Source organism: Corvus cornix, chromosome 5 (assembly GCF_000738735.6).
Source record: "Corvus cornix cornix isolate S_Up_H32 chromosome 5, ASM73873v5, whole genome shotgun sequence".
NCBI classification, from domain to species: domain Eukaryota; kingdom Metazoa; phylum Chordata; class Aves; order Passeriformes; family Corvidae; genus Corvus; species Corvus cornix.
Genome location: NC_046335.1, coordinates 24700879 through 24722022, shown reverse-complemented (window position 1 = coordinate 24722022; position 21144 = coordinate 24700879). Strand labels below are relative to the sequence as shown.

Genomic DNA, 21144 nt, shown 5'->3' with positions numbered 1-21144 from the left:
ATAAGAGAAGACTCAATAAATGCCTCCCAAATCAAATGCTGTTTATTTCCTTCTTTTATATTCCATAATTTCCAGCAACAGAAAATTCTAGCACTAAATCTGGACATACACATCCATGTATAAGAGTGTCATGCACTGGAGACAGTTATAATTTATCAGCTTCAGTCTCCAAAGCTTTCCTCTACAGACCACTTCATTCACTTGTAATGTTGTGCTGGATACAGAACCTCTATTTTAAATGTTTTTAATCCCCAGGTCATTCTGAAACCTGAGTTTGGATGGTAGCTCTGAGGTTATTCCACTACTCATTCTGATCCAGTCTTCTCCTAAATCACCTTGGCTTACTATTTCTTCAAGTCCATTGCACCATATCCAATTTTCGCTCTCTATTCCTACATAGAACTTCTATGTTGGTATGGATCTGAAAGCCACTAAAATAAAATTATTGTCTGCTATCTTACTTACCAAGCTGAACAGCCCATTTGGGTTTCCCATCTCTTCCTTGCCTACAGAAGTTCAGGCCCCCTTTCTCTTACAAGACAATGCACTGCTCAGCACCCACAGCCTGATGCAGCAGCCCTTGTAACAGGAGGCACATCTGTGGTGCCTGGGGCTGGCAGTGCCCGACTTGAAGTGAGTTTTGCAGTTGGCCACATTTCAAAGGGGGCTTTTAACAGGTGTGAGGAAATCTCATACCATTAAGAAATGTGGCAGCCACTTGGAGGTGGTAGTGAGCAAAGGTTTTAATGAGACTAATGTTTAAAAGCAAACCTAATTAGATAAAAAATTGAAAAGTGAAAGCTGCTGGACTATGAAATGCACTATAAAAGCAGATGCCATTTGCAAAATAATTTCATTGCTAGGGTAGAGGCACAGGTGCTACTTCTCTATGGTTGATACATTAGTGGCCATTGAAAGAAATCTGGCATATTCCATTTTCAGTAAATAGAGCACAAGGTGGGCTGTAAATGGTCTGTTTAGCAGAATAGACTGGATGTATGAAAAATTATTCATTATGGATATTTAAAACCCACATGTATCATTGATATCATTTGACCACTCAACCTACAACATTTATTGGTTTTGGCAAAATAGGCTACAAACATCCCTAATTGGGATGCAAATTTAATGCACAGTTTAGCTGAGAGCTAAAAGGTTCATTCAGAGATTTTCATACATTTCCCACTTATGTTACAGATGGTGAACAGCAAATACATAGTCAATAGTCAAAATTATTTCACAAGTGTAGTATTCTTATTTCACAATTTTTATATGTAATTTTTTTATATTTGTCAATATTGCAAAACTGGCATTAAGACTTTCTTTTCTGGCGATATATAAAAAGTTAACAAACTAGATTTTGTAATGAAATCAAGTATGTGAGAAATCTAGACAAACTAATAACTGTTTAACATTTTTTAGACTAACTGCAAACCAGCTTCTACCAAATTCCTTGTACAGGTTTGGGTTTGATAACTCTCAGCCTCTAGTACCTGCCCACTGACATAAGAGTTTTAAGTTACAAGTCACAAATTATTGTTAAATACTTCCATTTAGCAGTCACTGAAGTGAAATTCAATGAATGTAAGCACCTGAGACATAATGTTGGCTAGCACAAGGCAGATGAGGCCTGATCTCTGTCTTCTTAAATTCAGGACAAGTTTGCATTGATTTTAGTGGGAGTTTGATCAGAATTATTGGCTATATCTGTCTGTATAGACTGTCTATGCCACTGACGCTGGCTGGCCTAGAGAGTCCTTTTAACTTTATTAGCACTATAGAATGCTATTACCATTCAAAACAGACTGGCTGCATGAAACCAGCCCATGAGGAAGGGTTCCTTGTCTTCACTAGCTCCTAAGCCGTACCCAGGAACTGTGTTGGCTGGCCAGGGCCAAAGCTGTGCCAGGGAATGTTTAACAGCACAGACGGCTGAGTTTTGGTGTTGCTACTCAATTTACCAGCACAGATGTAGCCGCTGTGCCAGCCACCATATAAAGCACTGTGCACTTGTCAAGCACAAGGCAAACCTCTCCACTTATTTGCAGTTAATCTCACATAGATTAAATTGCCTTTTGATTTTGCTAATATTGGAGGACAGCTGGGCCACTGGCTGACATTTAAGTAATTTCTCTTTTGTTTTCTACATGTATTTAAACCTATGTTGTAGATGTTAAAATTTTTATGCATCATACAAAATCTGTATAAAGTACTAATTTCCTTTGGACCATAAAGCTCTGAATCTTTCTAATAATGTAATAATTGTTTCCTATTTTTGAAAATCTGAAAGGCTAGGAAAGCATGCTTATACCAAATACTATTACTATTCAATTGCTGTGCAAGAACTTTTCCATGATTCCCATAGAAGCTGCACACTAGTCTCTGTCCTTACCTGCATATTTTTCTGAATTTTCTGCATTGTGCTTATAATTTTTTCATCTTTTGCTCAACACAAAAGTGTTAACTCCTATCTTAGTATCAAGCTATGCTTGTGCCTTGACTTTTTAGAATGTGTGACTAAAGTACACTGTAAAATATGCTTAAATACACTATAAGAAACTTGTAGAAACTTGCGGGTCAGCTGCTCTTGAACAATTCAATTTACTGTAATGATCTGCAAATAAGAAGTAGAGCTTTCCTCCATTTACACAATACTGCCAACAAAAATACCAGGCTACTCAGAATTGCAGAAAAAAAAGAGGTGTTACTTCATCTGGGAATAGAAACTGATTCCTTTTGATGTGAATTGCACCTTCTTACATGTATATCACTACATATTACACCTGTGACTCTTTAACTGTCATAATCTAAAAATCACATTAGTGAAAACACACTTCAGTAAGTAGCATACTGGAATCATTAATAAATCATTAGTTGTTTCTCACACAGTCATTTAGAAAGCTGCTAATATTACCACATTTTCTTTAGTAAAATTTCCTTCTGTTGTAAAGGGAAATGCTTCCTTTGTTATTTAAAGTAATGTAGGACTATCAAAATTTCTTTAAGGGAAATTACAGCTATAATGATCCTTTTTATTTTAAATTATAGATGATATAAAGTCCCTGTGCCTGACCCTTTACCTCCTGTTTTGGGCTGTCTCTCTCCCATATGGATGAATCTTCCCTGTCATCCTTCAACACTAGGTTGAACTCTCCTTTGAGTAAATAGGTCCAGTGTCTGGCCAGAACAACCTACATACTGCAACTTGGCCATCTCCACAAGCTTAGCCCCTTTGTGAATACTGAAAGGAGTTCTGGAAACTGATTTTTCTTCCTAAGCAGGTTTGCCACAAAAAAAGTGCATACATCCCCAACATAAGCACAACATCTCTGTATCTCAGTTGCTGCCTTTTTGCACTGCTACCATGCTATAAAGGGAAATTCATAAGAATGATATTTCAGATATGACTATACTCAGCTTTGCTTGAAAACTGAGAAGTTCAAGTCCTTAATATGCTTCCATAAAAATACAGAGCTAGGTTAGTCACTGTTTATCACTAAATACCACAGCTTTGCACTGAAAAATACAGTGGGAACTAAAATGTCAAACTTCTTATCTGATTGTCTCTTGCATTGTATGAAGAACTTACTTTATTGACTGGAAGAATGTTTTTCACATTGAAGTAGAATCCAAAGTAAACCATGTTAAAAACTCCGTGACGGCCCAGGGTTGCAGTAAGGCCTTTGTTGAGTCCTTGGAAGCCCAGACCACCGGTTTTAATGATCTGCTGAGCTTGAACAAAGCTAGATGGTTGCTACACAAGTGAAGCAAAAGGAGGAAGAGATCATCTTTACAAAAAGAAAACAATAACACAGCATCATTTCCATCCCGTTGACAAACACAGTGCTGCCAATTCTTGTAATTTTATATTAAGTATTACCATATTTGCTATTTTCATTTTCCTGTGACCATATAAAAATCACAACTTTAATTAAAAAAAGATTCCTCATTTTTCTGATTGCAGAATAAGATGAAAGCAAGACTTGAGTACTGTAAAGGAGTAGTATTGTAACAGACTTCCATTTAATAAAAGGCAAAAAGGAACAAGCTGCCTCATAGCAGACAGAATCTGCCTGACTACATGCACGTTTGATCTTTTTTTGAATATACCATGACACTTAGAAGTAGCTATTCCCTTCTGAATATTTTACTTTTTTTTTTTAGCAGCATTATAGAAACATTACTTTCAAAAAGTTGTTGAATCGAGTTTGGCTTTCTCCAAAGCATAAAGCCAGCTCTGGGTAACCAAATATATAATTAGATAGGCAAAACATGACATCCACTAGGAGGTTCAAACATGAAAATATAGAAGAATTTTGACTACACCACTGTGAATACCACTAATTTCAATACATCTATTTGTTTAATAGCTTTCCATTTCAAAATACCACTGTGGTAGATCAACAGCATCAGCCAAATGATGCTACCGTATCTGATAGAGCACAAGTGCTTATTTAGGTGACTGACAAGTTTAATCTTTAATACAAAGTTTCATTCTGTTTTTTCATATTTCATAACTAATATTATCCTGTTAATGCTCTGCATACATTTTACTATAGTTTACTTTTCTAACTACCCCCAAGAATTCAAGTCAGAATCTATTCTAAAATGGAGACATCCAACATGGATACTAGCAATAACATCCTTTTTCATGCTCCAAAAATGGAGATTAAGTCTTTAAGAAATAATAGAGCAACCTTCAACAGTAAGGTATCCCCTGGTATCCCTTTTCTTGAACATGGATTTACTCATGACTCAGAATGGAAGCCTGTCAATTGCTTAACACCTGAGATGGGATTCATATCCAAATATAGACACCTGCAGTCTACACGTGACTTCCCTTTTCAGTCCTTTAGTAACAAAGAGGACTCTCTTTGGCAGCTATTCCCTTTTACCAAAGTAGGTGTCATCATGGCAACTGATCAAGCCATAGAAGGTCTGTGGTTCATCATTGATGATGGAAGGACCTTAGATAGAGGAATTTATTGTACAAATATCTGGAGTTAATGCACTTCACACAGCTGTTGACTTTTACTTAATACAGACCCACTCAGTGGAATCTGGAGTCAGATTCTTTTCATCATAAAGCAGAAAATTGTATTTGTTTAATTAATCATAACTCTCACTTCAGGTGGAAAGATTTTAATCATCACACCAGCTTCTATAGCCAGAGAGTTATCCAGGGCTACAGGGAAATGAAAAAAAAAGGAAAAACCAAACAACATGGTGTTGGGCCTTCTTGCAGTTTACTTTAACAAAAAGTCACCATTATTTTTACCCATAGCAAAAGGCCTGATACGTGATTTATAGTGGCCTTCCTCTTTAAATCTATCAACCCCCGAAAGATGATCCCCTACCACAGAACAATTCAGCTGTCACCGCAGGGTGTGAATATTTGCTTTGGGGGTGTGCAGGAGTCTGGGTGTGAGTGTATGTGTTCATGCTCTTCCTTGTTCCTTTTAAACAAGATATATTTATTATTTCTATACAATAGTCAAAGAAATATGTGAACTGCATTAGGTTTCATCATGTAGTATGAAAGCTCCACAATGGGATAGGTACACACTTTACTTAAACCTTTTAGAAAAACAGTGCATGGTAATGCCTTATGCTGTATAATATAACCTCTAGACATACTTCTTCCAATAGGCCTGAGTTTACATGCTTCAGTGTGGAATGTTTAACATATTTGTAATGAGAACTTGATGTAAGGTATAAAGTCACTGGAGTGTTTTTCTGATTCACTGCAAATTTTGAAATTCTAACACTTTAAAAAGATATATTAAAAATTAATATGTCTGTGATAATAACAATCTTTGTGATTTAAGAACTTAATTTCCCTTGGAATTTTTTCACTAGAGGATCCTAGTAGAGTCCAAATACCATTCTGTCACAATTTTATTTGTATGATAATATACTATTATTTGGGTTTTGTGAAATTATTCTTTAAATTAAATTAAAGAATATTCATCTGAACAAAACCAACTCAGAATGATTTTGGACAGCTACAGTTTCACTATTGTAGTATTATGAAGGCCACTGAGGAAGGGATGCTGTAACTAATTGAAGTAATTGCATACAATTTACAAACTAAACCACCCCAGACTTTGTTACAAATTTTTCAGTAGAGAAAAAATTAAAACTTATGAAGTGAAAGGATACATTGGTCTTTTGCAACTTTACAAGGAATAGTTTGTTCAAAATATAACACTGGTTTGTTTATACCTAAAAGCAGAGGGTTTTTTAAGATAGGATAATTACATCTTCACAACTGCGAAGCAGAAAGACCCAGAATATCTGCTCAGTTTACTACTGCTGAAGCAGTAGTAGTCCATAATTTTTATCATATCACTTTCCTGAGAGAGAGATCCTCTCACACATTGCTTTTTCCCACTTTCAGTCTCTTTCCTTCCAGGATCCTAAACATTTAACTCCTGTACTGCATAATTCATCTGTTTCAGTGGGGCTTTGCTGCCCAAGTTTAAAAAATGTCTAGACTGGAGACTTGCAGCAAACAAACATGTCTTTCATATGCATTAAGAATCAAACAGAAATTTACCAAACATTTTAAAATTTATTCTGGAAGAAAATGCTTTTCTGGATGAGTTATGGAGTAGGTACCAGCTACTCTATGACATCTGGAAATCAGTAGCAATACTTTTCCAGAGTGTACCTGAGGAGCTTGGCCCAAACAGCTTATGTAAATGGCCTGGACATAAATCTCTTTACTGTGCATCCCCCAAAAGGGTTCAATTTGTGCAGATGAGTGCTACAAGGCATGCAAGTATTAACTCAGTCGAAACTTAATAGTAGAATATGCAAAAATCACGTCCCACCAGGGATTCAGCCAACCTTTTCATGTGATGGTTATGTGATTTAGCACTTCTACCATGGTACAGCTGATTTCTCAAAATATTTTGAAAAAGATGATTTGACAATTGTTATTTTTATTCAATGAGAAAAGAAAAAAGTATTACTAGCTTCCTTCACTTTATCCTGGAACACCTTCTGCATGAAAATTAATAGAAGTTAGTGCATTCCTGAGAAGACTTGACTTTCATAAATCACTTGTTTCCCAGTTTGATCTTTTTCCCCTTTCAGCAGTACCCAGAATCATGGACAATGTTTTGCACAATGACTTCTTTGGACTTAACAATATTTGACTAATAAAACTCTGAAGTGGAGCAAGAATTTAAATCATCAATGTACTTGTTATGTAACAATTTTCCAGTTAGTGCTAATAAAAGTGAAGTCTTGTAAGTAATTTCATCCAAGAAACACAGCATAAAATACAGCAGCTGGACTCTGTCTAGGGCACAGGGCCGTGGTGTTTCATAGTAACCTTTGGTGCTCGCTTGAAGTCTGGAGCCTGCTGGGGTAAATGTGCTGTGTACAAGGGGCTCAGGTTTGTACTCCTGGGTTACAATTCCTCACAGTGCTGGGTTGCTGGCTGCTCTGGAGGGATGAAGGTGCACTTCAGGCACAGAATATTTACAGTGGAGATGCTGATGCTTCTGACAATACTGCATGCAGCTCTGCATATCTGAAGGCATTGTCTATTGGGTCTCTTCCTTCTCCATTTCTGTTACCCTTGTGGGAAAATCATTTGTGTCAACCAATATATTATAGACATTCTGCTCTATATATGAACCTTGAAGTGCATTATGGCCAATAAAGTGGAAAAAGGAGAATGAAGCAATTTTCCTACCTCTGTGAAGGCATTCTGATTGGTCTGTAAGGTAACCTTTACTACTTCAAATGGGTTAACCACAACTGCCTCTGTCAACCCAGATCCCAAGCCAGCAACTGCAAGTGCCTAGGAAAGTTAAATGAAAATTAAATATTAAGGAGTAATACTTTCTGAACATCAGATTGTGGAACTGAGTGATACAATGCAAACTGCAAGACTACAGTAATGCAGCAGTATTCTATTACTAAAGAGCTTTAGCCCTTGATTAGATGCTGACAGTTTGTGAAGACAATATGACAATAGCCATAAACTATATTCCAAAACAATCAAAATAAAATGTCATAGCAGTCCATGTCCATGAATTCTCTTTTCAGCTGTAAGGAAAAATGTGGTACCAAACTGTTATGCAAACATGAAAAAAGTGGAAAAAGGATGTCCTCATATTATCTTTGGGTGGACTCTGAATAGTAACACAAATATAAATGTAGTTGTGCAGTACTGGAAAAAATAAAATCTCTGAACTGGGCATTAATCACATAACACTAACATATTAACTTAAAAATAAATGTAAAAATCTAAAATAGTTCAGTACTTAAGCAAATTGCAAAAGTAGAATGTTCACCTACTAGGTAACAATCCTAGAAAGGTTTATATGGGAATGAGTGGCACACAGGGAAGTGTCAGCATTCACTGCAAGGATGAATTAACCCCATTTACTTAGAAGCTGGTAGTACATTTCAGTTACAGATATGGAGATAGTCACTGCTTTGCTTTCCATCATGGCACAGCATTTTAAGATACCTTAATTTGTTTTTAACAAAAAATAGCATTAAAATATTTAGGTCAACTGAGAAAATTCAGAGGGGTTAAATTTAATGATCACTTTACATATTTATTGCCTCCACTTGACATCCCCAAACTCTCTAGGTGCTGAAAAAAGCCCCAGGACCAAGATACATTATAATGAGTACACTTGCTGATATTCAAAGAAACCAACAGTAAGGAAAAAAACAATAGTGAGAAAAAACTTACTTAACACAGAGGGATATGAGCAGGGACTCTTGGCAGCTCAAGAAAGAGAAGAATGGAAAGTTAGAAGGGTAGGGGCAAACACCAGTCTTACTGCCTTTGGAGAAGATTGTGTTATCAACAAATCTATTTTTCCAGTAAGATGAGAACCTTTCAGCATCAACCATGAGACTGAAGCCAGTAGGAAGATGGTGCTAATGTATGCATCTGTCTTTTAATAATAAATATTGCCTTGATACGAGGTCTGTTAAGGCATTTAGAAACATTCTGCCTAGCTTAGACCAGAATCCCCCTCAGTCTTCTTTTTCCCTCGCTACCTTAGGGCCAAAAATGCCTCTATGGTAACAATACTGCACCAAAAATATGAGGGGTGTCTGATGGTTCTAAGCATTGTTGTATCTGTTACATGAACCAGAGCAGCTTTTGGGCAGCTATTTCATGTTTACAAGTTTTCAGCATATTTTCCTCTCCCCCAAAAAGTGCTAGGTACCATGGAACCTTCAACTGTTCTTTCCATTTGCTAGAGAACAAGTAGCAGTCTCTATTTACACCTAAGGATGAGAACTGCTGAAAAATACCAGATAAAATAGGAGACACTGCAAACAGCTATAGGGCCAGTGGAATAATTAAGAGGAAGAGGAAACTTGCTCTAAGCTAGATAAGAGAATTCCATGACCATTCACTCACTGCAAAGAAAGGGAGATATAAATGGAAGCAATACTCTTTGAAAGAGACTTGAAATTTCCAAAACCTTTATAGCATAGCCATCAAAAGATCAATTGCTTCCTAAAGTTGTGATGCCATCATTGTGAAAAATAGATATTTACTATGATTTACATTCTTACACTGCAGGAAGCAAAAAGTATAAAAAATAAAAAGTATTTTACTCCTAAAGCACAATAGCAGAATTATGCTCTACACATGAGAATGCAGATTACACATGCAACCTATATCTTAGCATTAAAACATTTCTGCATATATGTATGTCCTGCATTTTGTTTTTAAACCAGTTATTTCTTGAGAAGAATTCCTAACTCCACTGATGTACATGAGAGTTTTGCCATTTACTTCAAAGGAGGTAGCAATTTCTTATCAATAGCTTATGTTTCTTTTATAAAGTCTTTAAGACTGAGATCTGTATTTTTGTTATAGTCGTACTGTGCCTTGGAGAATAGCACTTTGAGGTTGAAGTATTAAACCAGTCACTATGACATGGATAAACAAATATTGATAAGTTCAACTTCTTTTGTTATTTTGCAAGAATGAAGAATGATAAGTTGTATACAGACTCTTCCATGGTGGCTGTCATTATCCATGCTAACAAATGTTGACATTGTAGGGAATTATTTTGAAGCCATTTGATATAAAACATCATTTATCAATTTTGATAAATTCTTATCAATGTTTTCAAGGGACAAGTCTGTTTTGAAAAACTCTGGATTGAGCTGGACCCTTTAATTTTGGGCTTCTTCTATGGGAGGAAGCAGAAGAGACAGACTGTTCAGCAGACACACATTACATTAGAACATGAAGTTCTTTATCCATACATACCAGTCCTGGCGGTAATGATGCATATCCTAGTAGCTTCTTGTATTGTTCGAAGGTGAAAAACTGTGAATAAAAATTAGACTGAAATTGCACTGAAAAAAAATTATCAGCTACTTATGCAAATTAGTAAAAAGCAGACTACAATGGAGTTTCACTACATCATATCCTGAGCAGCCGCATGCAGTTCTGCAAAATAAACATAAGCCACTTCTGTTTCACACTCTTGGTAGCAGTGTTAGATGTGCAAGAGGAGGTAATCAGGCTTCAGAACTGATTTTATTAGTTTGTCATGCATAATAGCAGTGTAAGTGCAATTCAAGTAATGATTTATCTAAGAGTTCACTCACATAATATAGGACATATTTTAAATTTATAAACTTTTCCTCTGGCATTAACTTTCACATACTAGTTTAAATGTAGTAGCAGATATTACAAATTTCCCAAGAAATCACCCCCACTTCCTTAATATAATGTGCTGCAATCACTTTTGCCTTTCTCAAACACTAGTTGCTCCTCATCAGAGAGATATAATTGTGGATTTTGAAGATGGAAAGTCTGTCATTTTTATAATCTTGTACTGTCAACAGGCACATTTCTTTTTCTGTTCTCTCTTCACAAATAAATCTTTCAGTCAACTGTCTGCTTTCAAACAGCGGCACTTAGAAGTCCTGAGCATCTGCAATTCCTTAGAGGATGTCTTGAAAGCTGTATTCTTGGGTGTTTGACGTTCAAGAAAGAAATAGGATCAACTTCACCTGCACCAACATGGTGAAAGGCAACCATTTACAAATGGCTCACTTTGCAACCTTTCTTGCCACTCAAACCCATTAATTTTCAGAATACCTTCTGTGAATTCTTATAAAAATCAAAGCATAATAAATGAATGGATTTGTTCTTCCAAGAAGAAGGTTGAGAATAAGTCTCACTGCACTGAAGTCAGTAAGAAGCTTCCTGTCAGCACAGGCAGACAGACTTTCGCTGCCTAGCTCCTTGTCTGTGGACACAAAGTCTAAGATGCATAGGTCAAGATATACTCTAAAGAAAGAGTAAATGTGAAATTTTACAAATTATTGGATAGATGCCCTCTGAAATACAGCACACAATCTAAGCCACTATTTAAAAAACAAGAACTCAGACTACATAATATTCAAACCAGGGCTACCAGGACCATTAAGGAGAGCTTAGAGCTTACTTTAAGAATGAAGACTGAAGGAGAATAAATTCTTTCCTTGTCTAGTTTAGCAAAAGAGATGCTACAAGAGAATGAAAAACAAATAAGGTATGTAACATAAAGAAATTGTGTGTAAAAGAAAATATAAATAGAATGTGGTTGTAGGTCTGATGAAGCTTTCTTGCAACTAAAGGAGTAGAGTCCTGAAACAGTCTTCCAATAAGAGTTATGGGGGAAAAATCTTAATGACTTGCACGGGAGGGTTTGAGAAGTTTGTGAAGGAGATTATAGAACAAATCCCATAGCGCCTTAAATTTATATTCTGCAAATATGTTGCTGAAGCCACTGAAAAAGCTGTCCAATTGCTATCACAAAAGACAGATCTGAGGGTAGTGAAAATGATCTTCTAGCATGAGGATGGCAAAACTTGTGGGCTATAAAGAGTCAGTATCTGAATTCTGGGTAAAACCTAAAATATTGAAGGTGTTATTCCACATGATTTTCACATGGAACAATACAAGGCCCTAACCGCAGCTCACTATTTGTGAGTCCTGTAATCTGTCTAAGATGTATTCATGTCTTTGCACACAAAATGAAGTGGCTTTTACACAGCATGTTGGTATTATGGGAATGAAGAACAAAAACCTGTCACAGTTCCACCAAGACTGCATCGGTGCCGGTTCATATCTCCTCGTACAAGTGCTGTCACATCCCAGTCTAGCAAAAGTAAATAGCCAGAACTTTTAACTTTCCTGTCTGCTTTCCAGTGTTGACCTGTAACATTTGATCAGTTCAGAGCAGGCTGGTTCAAATAAAGGTGGGATTCTTTGAAGGTCTGTGCATTTTGTGACCACACAGGAGTCTACAATCCCTCCACATAGCATCTGCCCATGTATGAGAAAATCAAACTGTTTCGCCATGAGACAAAGGCAATGAGCAATGAGGGAATCATAAGAAGCATAAGGGAATAGAGTTTTTAAGACAAGACAGAAAGACTGGGGGACCTGTGCTGAGTCTCAGCCAAAGAAGACAAGCTCTGTCCCTCAGGGTTCAGTTAATACAGACCTATCAGAACAAACCATCTTTCCCATAAACCACGTGCACAGGAACATAACTAATAAGCACCACATTTTCATTTGAACTTGTTTAGAACCTTTAGAACCTTTTTCCTATGGCAAAGTCAATAAAATTTTTCAATCAAGACCTGGTTCAAATGAAAAGTCACTGGAATCATATCGAAACCATCAGAGAATTGGGTGTTAATGTGTTAATAATGCCACTGTTTTAAAGCAAGAAGGAATATGTACACATAATGCAAAACTGCGTCGTTAAATTCTGAAAACTGATGGGCTGATACTCTGGTCACTGGACAGATAACTTTTTTATATCCTCAGCTGGGATTATTATATCATTTTGCAGAAAAAGTCCTAGAATTGGGGCTCAGATTTTAACTGCCCTCCAAAGTGTGTACAGAGTGAACATTAACCTTGCAAGCATCTTGCAAATATGTTTAAAATTTTTCCATTGGCCTTGAAAATAACCAGAAAAGATAGAAGTGTTACTTTAACTCCAGGTCTATCTTTTTGTACAACTGGAGGTATTATAGAGGTAAAAATCTTACAAAGTGGGCGGGTAAGCTGCTTCACTGAACTAAATTAATCTCTTATTGTGATAAAATTTGCTTTATTCTCTCTCCAGCATCTTTCTAGTCATTGTTACCCTCTTAACCTTTAATGGAATTTCTGGTATTCCTTAATGTTTTCCATAGTGTTACAGATCTGTAAAATAGTTGTAATAAAGGCAGAAATACATTACCCAATAATTTTTTGACCTTTAAAATGTTACCTTAAAAATCAATAGGTTCCTAGAGTCATAAATAAAATAACTACTTAATAGTAACTATGCTTTATATAATTTTTAAAAGAAATCAATAGCAATGAAACTTAATATAAATGCTGCTGGGTGTAGTAGAGTGGCTATATACATACAATTTTGCAAAAAAAGGATTTCATACTGTATCATATGATTTTATATAATGTATATCCACCCAAAATGTTTTTAAAAGCACAGCATAATTTGTCTTTTCCTCTACAGTTGTATTAAGTTAATAGCTTTGCACAAAAAAATTTTCTCAGAATAAACATATTTAAAACATGCTTTTGTGTATATAATAACCAATATTGTCCATCTGGCAAAGATACACTTTAATTGAAGTTACACAGAAAATAGCCAAAGTACTTACCAGATGTCTCAATAACTCTAAGGTAAAAATATATGCTTGAAACAAGATGTCTGGGAACACATGAGCAATATAAATTTGCCCCAAAAGTTCATCTGTTAACCATTGTATTGGCATCATCATTTCTTTCCTCCAAGTTCAATCTAACAGAAAGTTATAAACTTGGACTTTTCATCTTCCAGAAATACCAGCTTTCTTTTTAGAAGGGAAATAAAAAGAGAGAAAAAAAGAAATAGCAAGACAGACGTGAGAACATAGCTGACTAAAAATGAAGCTGTATCTTCAACACTTAACTGAAAAAACAGGGCTAAATAGCTTCATTTTAATAGCTTTATTTTTACTTGCAAAAATACACACCAGATAAATGCAATGTTCCAGTAGCACAAGTACATTTCCTCTTTGTACAAAATCTCCCTTGTCCATTATCTACACACTTTTATGACACTATAACTAGAAGCTTTCAAAAAAGTTCATTACAAACATAAAACAAGGCTGCCGGAACCTAGAAAATGCCTCTTTGCCTTTTGTGCTTACTCACATCTCAGAGTCATTGGCCTGGATGTAGCCTTCCTCTAAATCTCACTAGTCATTTAGGCAGTGGAGAAGGGACAGCTTGAGGCTTGTTAAGATGAGGAAAACTGTTAGAAGGATAAAGGGTGGAGAGTGGGCCAAAGGAAGCAGTGACTTTTCCCCTGGGGTCACAGCCAAACAAGGTTAGTGGAAATTTGAGATAGGCTGGATTCTCTTCAGGTCAAAGCATAGGTATGAACTCCACTTTGGATGTTAAAAATTGTACTGGCATATGGCATCCCACATTGAATTGCTTTATTATACAGGTTCTTACAAGGACATTATTGTCCAGCCCTGTTCTGTCACTGAATTCTTCTAATGTAGAGTACAGCTGATGTCTCAAGGTAACTTAAAGTCATCCTGATGTCCTTGGAACAGCACTAAAGGAATAGTGTAAAAATAAAATAATTCCACTATTTAATAAAATCCCTCACATGTTTCACATTTAAACTCAATTCTCACGTTTGCAGAAAAATCAGCTCTCACATAAATGTTCAAGAACTAGGTAGAAAGCAACCTACTAAGAGAGGACAAGTAAGGTATTAAAGGAGCTGTGAGCTTATGATGTACAAGAGGTTGAGAGAACTGAGTCTGTTTAGCCTGGAGACAAGAAGGCTGAGGTGATCTAAGTTCTGTCTTCCACCATCCAAAGTTTATACAGAAGAGAGTCAGACTTTGTCAGAGGCCGACAACAGAAGCATGAGAGGCAAAATGCAAAGGTTGCAGCAGGAGGATTTGGACTGGATATAAGGCAAAATTCCTCATAGTAAAGCAATTAAGGACTGGAGCAGGAGCACAGAGAGGCTGTAGTCTCCATCCTTTAAGATTTCAGAACTCAACTAGACGATGCATCTGAACAACCTGATCTAATAATGAAGTCAGCTCTGCTTTGGTCCAGAGATCCCTCCCAACTTAAAATCTTTCTATGATTCTATAACTATATTGACTATCATGGGGTTTAAGCAAATTTAATCAATTTGAGTAAAGGAAAGTGTTTTGAAGTTTATGAATGACTCAAATTGGTAGGCAAAATCAAACCTGGGTTGACATTTTAACTAAATACATGCTGGAACCTAAAAAGTTCAGTCAGATTTACTTTATCCTGTTTCACATGAAATTAAATGGAGAGACAGAGGAAACTTCACAGTAAGAAGAAAACAAGTTATTAGGAATCTTCTAAATATCATCCATCTATTCTTCACTGCCACTTTGTTAATAAATAGGACTTTAGTTTTCCTGTTTTTATTAAATAATTTTGAGATAAGTGACATATGTCACTTGCATCCAAAACGCCAGTGCATACAAAAAGATGATATTACCAGAACTCCTTTAGGATTCTGTTACAAGGTCACATCCTGTCACTTTATACAAATATTATTCCTCTGTAAAGGAATTGGAATGTGAATGATTAATTGCAGACTAAGGACCAGAATCATATGCAGCCTTTTTAGAAAGAAACAATAAAAAGAAAGAAAGGAAAATCAAGACATTCTGTATAATAATTGCTTTTAGACGCATTTGGTGCAACTATGGAAACTTCAAAGTTCTGAAGTAAAAGACAAAGAAACGTTTTCTGTTAACACAATGGCTGCTTTGATAGAGTTAGAACTTTAGGATGATGTGCTTAATAATTAGGTTTTAATTAAAAAGGTTGAATGGCTCAACTGAAAAAATGGATGTACTGAAGTATTTTGCTTAGGAATGTTACTAAAATCCTGTTCTACAAATCAAAATAAAGGATAATAAAAGAAAATCAGATCAGCATTTGACAGCAAATACACTTTGATAGGCTAGCATCAACAACTGTAAGAGAGCTGGAGTAAAATGTTTTGCACAATGAGAAGTTGTATCAATTACGATCTTCAGTCTCTTAAAAAGTTAGAGTATGGAGTAGAGTGGCCTTTGGAGCACAGGAAAACTCTGGGCAGCACTTCAAACCTACTGAGTAAGTACTTATTAGTGGCTTCTTTAATGGCTTCTTGTGTTAATTTATTAAGCTGTTAGTTGTTTTGCAAGTTGCTAGGCATTTTCAGTAAAACAAAACATCCAAACCAGAGGCAATTATGAGGCTAAAATATAATTTAAACTATTTTATTAATTTTGAAAATATAAAATAATTGCAATTTTTTTCAGTTACATTTGATACACAAGTCAAAATCAGCTTAACATTTACAAGCCTTATCCTACACTTCTTAATCAAGGACAGTTTTTACTGTCCTATCAACAGGAAATGTTTCTCCTAGTAAAAATCAGAGGATTAATATGCCAAATAAGTTTAAGATTCTAATCTCAGTCAGTGGGGGAGAAATAAAATGTTTTACAGCTGCCACTGTCCCTACTTATATTTTTAAGGGAGGAAGCATGGGGTTTTTACCTTCACCGCCCGTTTGGGTGTCTCAGCCAAGACGGGAGGAAGTATTCCTTTGTAGAAGCCAAGTAACCTATCAAAGAAAAAAAGGAAATTATCTTTGTATGGATAAACAACATATTGATACCATACTTCCAATTCTATTTTCGCTTTTGAGTAAAGCAACTAACCTTTCAGCATTTCCAGGCATACAGACAAATAATGATACTCTCTGCTTACTTGCTAAACAACTAATGTGCTACCAATTATATCATGTGCTGGTGAGATGACATAAAGAAATCAGGAATGAATATGTAAAAATTCAATCAATTTTTTTCTGAATATACAAGAAATTGTATTTAAAAGGAGAGGAAAATTTTTGACAATGAAAAAGAAGTATTATTTCATTGTTTTAATTTGCTTAGCACAGCAATGTTTATATTAAAAAATGAAGTGACAAAATACAGATTTGGAAAAAACTGTGACTTCAGCAAGTTGCATACAAAAGCACTGCTTGGTCATCTTCAAATGCTAGGCCAGACATGTTTTAAAGTTTAAACATGACTCAAAATATATAAAAATATATGAATATATTTTTAGCAACTTAGTTTTAACACAACTTACTTTTTCAGAGACCCATAGTAGAACGAACGCATGTATTTCATCTTGGAAGAAAACATTTGGGCAGTATGTTGTCACTGTATGTGTGTGTATATATATATATATATACAGCCTGCCACATGCCAGGACACATTGCATTTGCAGGCAGCCTGAGCTCTGCTTACAAGGTCAATGTAGATACATAATGCTTGGTCTTGGGAATGCTTTAAATGATAAGCTGTTTTCAAAATCCCCATGTGGGGTAGAAATAGACATAGTTCTTGTCTGCTAGGTCTGCACACTGACCTGGATAGTGTGTGGTGAGAGTTCAGAAAGGGATCTAATGGAATCACCAAGAAGAATCATAGAATCATCAAGGTTGGAAGAGACCTTCCATTTCAGCCATCAACCCAGCACTACCATTGTTACCCCTAAACCACTAAACCACATCATCCAGTGCTGGACTCAGAGGCCTCTTGAAATCCTCCAGGGGTGGTGACTCCACCACCTTCCTGGGCAAACTATTCCAATGTCTCAACACCCCAACAGTGAAAAAAAAGTTTTTCAATACCTAATTTGAATCTCCCCTTAGCTTAAGGTCATAAGTTACCTCGTTAGCCAACAAGAATATATCCTACAATTTACCCATCTTCGGAATGTATACACATTTATTCAGGACTGTAAAAGGATTCTGTCTACACAAAAAAAATTACTTCTTAAAGCAAAGCATTTGTGTTTTTTTTAAATGTTGAAAGGTGATGATGTTGGAATGTGATGATTCACCTTTCTAAAGCAGCCTATTATTTGGAATATTTTTGCAGAGTGTGTAAGAGACATGACATCAATAGATTCTCCTATAGTTAATCTCTGCATGTCAAAAGAAAACAGCTAAATTCATATTCCCCACGTGAATGTAAAATACTACAAAAGCTATACCATTTTCCCCATCCTTCTTTGAATGATTCTCTGGAGTTCTCTTCTTAGGCCTCTCCAATATAAATAAAATAATTTAGGCCTTGTAAGATGCTCCGGGTTGGTCATATTGCTAATCCTTACCTGAAGTAAGCAATGTATGAACTCCAGCCCGTGACAAAAGGACACTTTGAGCATTTAATACAATGATGGTTTCATGACAAAATACTGAAAGGTAGGAGATTTAAGGAATTCAGTTGAGTCATCAGATGTTTGAATTTCCCCAAAGTCTTACTTTGCAAACATAAATAAATATACAAATATATGTTTATGTATCTATTAATATAGATATGGATATATCTATGGATACCTATAGATATGGATTTAACAATACAGATATACTGGATCCATAGAATCATAGAATGGTTTAGTTGGAAGGGACCATAAAAATCATTTAGCTCCAACTTTCCTGCCATAAGTAGGGAACCTTCCACTAGACCAGGTTACTCAGCCCCATCCCGCTGGTCTTGGTCTTAATTCTTAGTCCTGGGCCCATCTTAGTCTTTAATGGTTCATACATATTCTGAGGATATTGCTGGTTCAGCAAGCTATTGAAATGTCAAAAAACCTCAACCTGACTCATACATTTTAATGTGAGTTCAAACGGAAACTGAGGTCCAAGTAGGATCAGCTACAAGAACACAGATCCCTATAAACACTTTTTTCCTTTTGGCTCAGTCTAAACCCCTGTAAGCATATCCACAACAGGCATCCTGCTTGCAATTTCTAGTACTCCACATGACTGGAATTGGAAAATTAATGTCCTCCACTGCTTTACTCACTGCTGTAGCTCTCACTACAAAAAGTGAGACTCAGTCTTGGTCCAGATTTTCTCAGTAGTAAGAGATGCATAAGCAGAGAAGTATGCAGTGTAAAGCAACAATTCATTTCTACAAACACACAGCAGCATTACCTAGCCTTACACAACAGGTTTGTTTTCCAGGTTGCCTTTTTGTATACTCAAAAGGGTAGGTACACTGTTAGCTACTGACCTCCTGTTAGACTTTGTACCACTAATCACCACCCTCTGGGTCTAGCTATGCAGCCAGTTTTCAACCCACCTCAGTAGGTACTTCGAGATGCTTTTGACATCTTGTACCAAGCTCAACTCCAAGTAGGCTTTGACTTTCCTAACCAAGTCGCCTCTTGGGATTTTTGCCTGACTTTCTGCATGCTGGCATGGACTTGAGTGGAGGCGATCCTTGAATATTATGCAGGTTCCCTGGACCCCTCTTCCCTCCAGAGCCTTTTATCATGGGACTTTTCCAAGTAGACCCCTGAATAACCCACAGTCTGCTCTCCTGAAGTCTAGGGCTGTGAACTTGCTTTTTGCCCTACTCCCTCTTTTCAGGATCTGAACTCCACCATCTCATGGTCACAACAACCAAGACTCACTTTGACCTTAAACCCAGTGAGGCCTTCTTCACTTGTGTGTTAGAGCTCCAGTGGAACACTTTTTATTGACTCTTCTACTTGCATTAAGAAGCCATCATTAATGCAGCTGGATTGTTTATGCCCTGCAGTGTTGTCCCTCCAGGAGATATCAAGGTAGTTGAAGTCCCCATTGAGGATCAGGGTCTGCAAATATCAGTCTGCTTCTGGCAGTCTCTACAGGCCTCTCTACAATCTGCTTGTTCTTCCAAGTCAGGCAGCCCACAGTAGATGCCTACTACCAAGTACCACTATTGGTCTGATCTTTAATCCTTACCCATAAACTTTCATCATTCAACCTCAGGCAGAGCTCCATGCATTCCAGTTGCTCTCTCCATGTCTTCCTGGCCAGCCCTTCCTCAAGAGTCTGCACCCCTCCACAGCAGCACTCAGTCCATTCACCCCATCCCTGGGATCATGACGAGATCCTACCCCTGCAGCTGCACACAGATCTCCAATTCCTCATGTTTATGTTGTGTGCCCTGGTGTGGAGGCTCTTTGGAGACACTTCCTCACTCACATGCAAATGCTTGAGGTGACTCCACTTGAGCCCTGTTTTATTCATCTTGTGTTCCTCGTGGTTCACATCACCCCCGGCGATTTGCTTGGCAGCATCTCCACTGCTCCCTCAGAGCTGTGGTAACTCTCCTCCTCCCTCAGGGCTCTTGGCTTAAAGCCTTCTTTATCAAGTCAGCCACCCTGCAGCAAAGATATGTGGGCAAAGATACCACCCTGCATATGATGTCAGGCTGATCTGCTCATTGCAACTGTAAGGCTGACACTGAAGATTTTCTGCTGGAGGAACCTCTACCGTGAACCAGGAGAATCTGCAGAGCCCAGCAACTATATTCACGGCTCTGTGAATCCCTAAAATGTGAAGTGATCTGTAACTGGGTTTCACTGCTTCATTCCTCCTTCCTCTGTGGAAGCACATCTCTTCATGAAAAACAGGCAGGAAGGAGTTAAGGTCTATTCCTATGGAACATATTAAGTTTAGAAATCTAAAAACACATGAAACTTTGAGGATATACATCCATATATGCAATATGTAATTCAGTAAACATGGTAAGAACTAGCTCAGTATTTAATTATGAGCTGTGGTTAGGGGTATTTTTCCCTTCCTGATTTGAAATAGAAACAGAAGAAAGGTTAGTAAGCACAGCCAGTGAGATGAAAGGAATAAATGGAAGGAGGAAGTAGAAGACAATCCTATCCCATCACTGCCTATTGTCAACTGACTAATTTTTCAAATGAAGTGTTTTAGAACCTCCTGTGCCTGAGGTGGAGGACAAGCAACTGTTCCCAACTTTTACAAATAATGTTTTACAAACTACCCATTAAAGACAGTTATTTCAATCTTTGCAGAATGAACTATTTACTTAATTAAAAAAACTAGCACAATAGTAACAAAAAGTTGAATGACTTTGCATACACACATACATACACATACATTACACACATACACACATACATACACATGCATACTTCACGTACACACACAATGATCTTATACTTCTGCTTTGCTTGGCCAATTGAGTTAGTCTATT

At 36.8% G+C, this 21144-nt stretch overlaps 1 protein-coding gene across 5 annotated transcripts in view; it reads right to left on the bottom strand.

The window, feature by feature from the left end:
- SLC25A21 (solute carrier family 25 member 21) overlaps positions 1-21144 on the bottom strand; it is a 237442-nt gene that overhangs the window by 7724 nt on the left and 208574 nt on the right. For 3 of the 5 annotated variants that reach the window (XM_019285581.2, XM_019285566.2, XM_019285568.2), the window contains exons 2-6: positions 16622-16688; positions 13681-13872; positions 10271-10330; positions 7709-7816; positions 3590-3754 (exon numbers count right to left, since the gene is read on the bottom strand). In XM_019285581.2, coding sequence (XP_019141126.1) covers positions 3590-3754; positions 7709-7816; positions 10271-10330; positions 13681-13800 — 453 coding nt within the window. In that variant the 5' untranslated portion in view covers positions 13801-13872; positions 16622-16688. The remainder of the gene's footprint in view (positions 1-3589; positions 3755-7708; positions 7817-10270; positions 10331-13680; positions 13873-16621; positions 16689-21144) is intronic. The other 2 variants (XM_019285576.2, XM_039553092.1) reach the window with 2 other exon arrangements.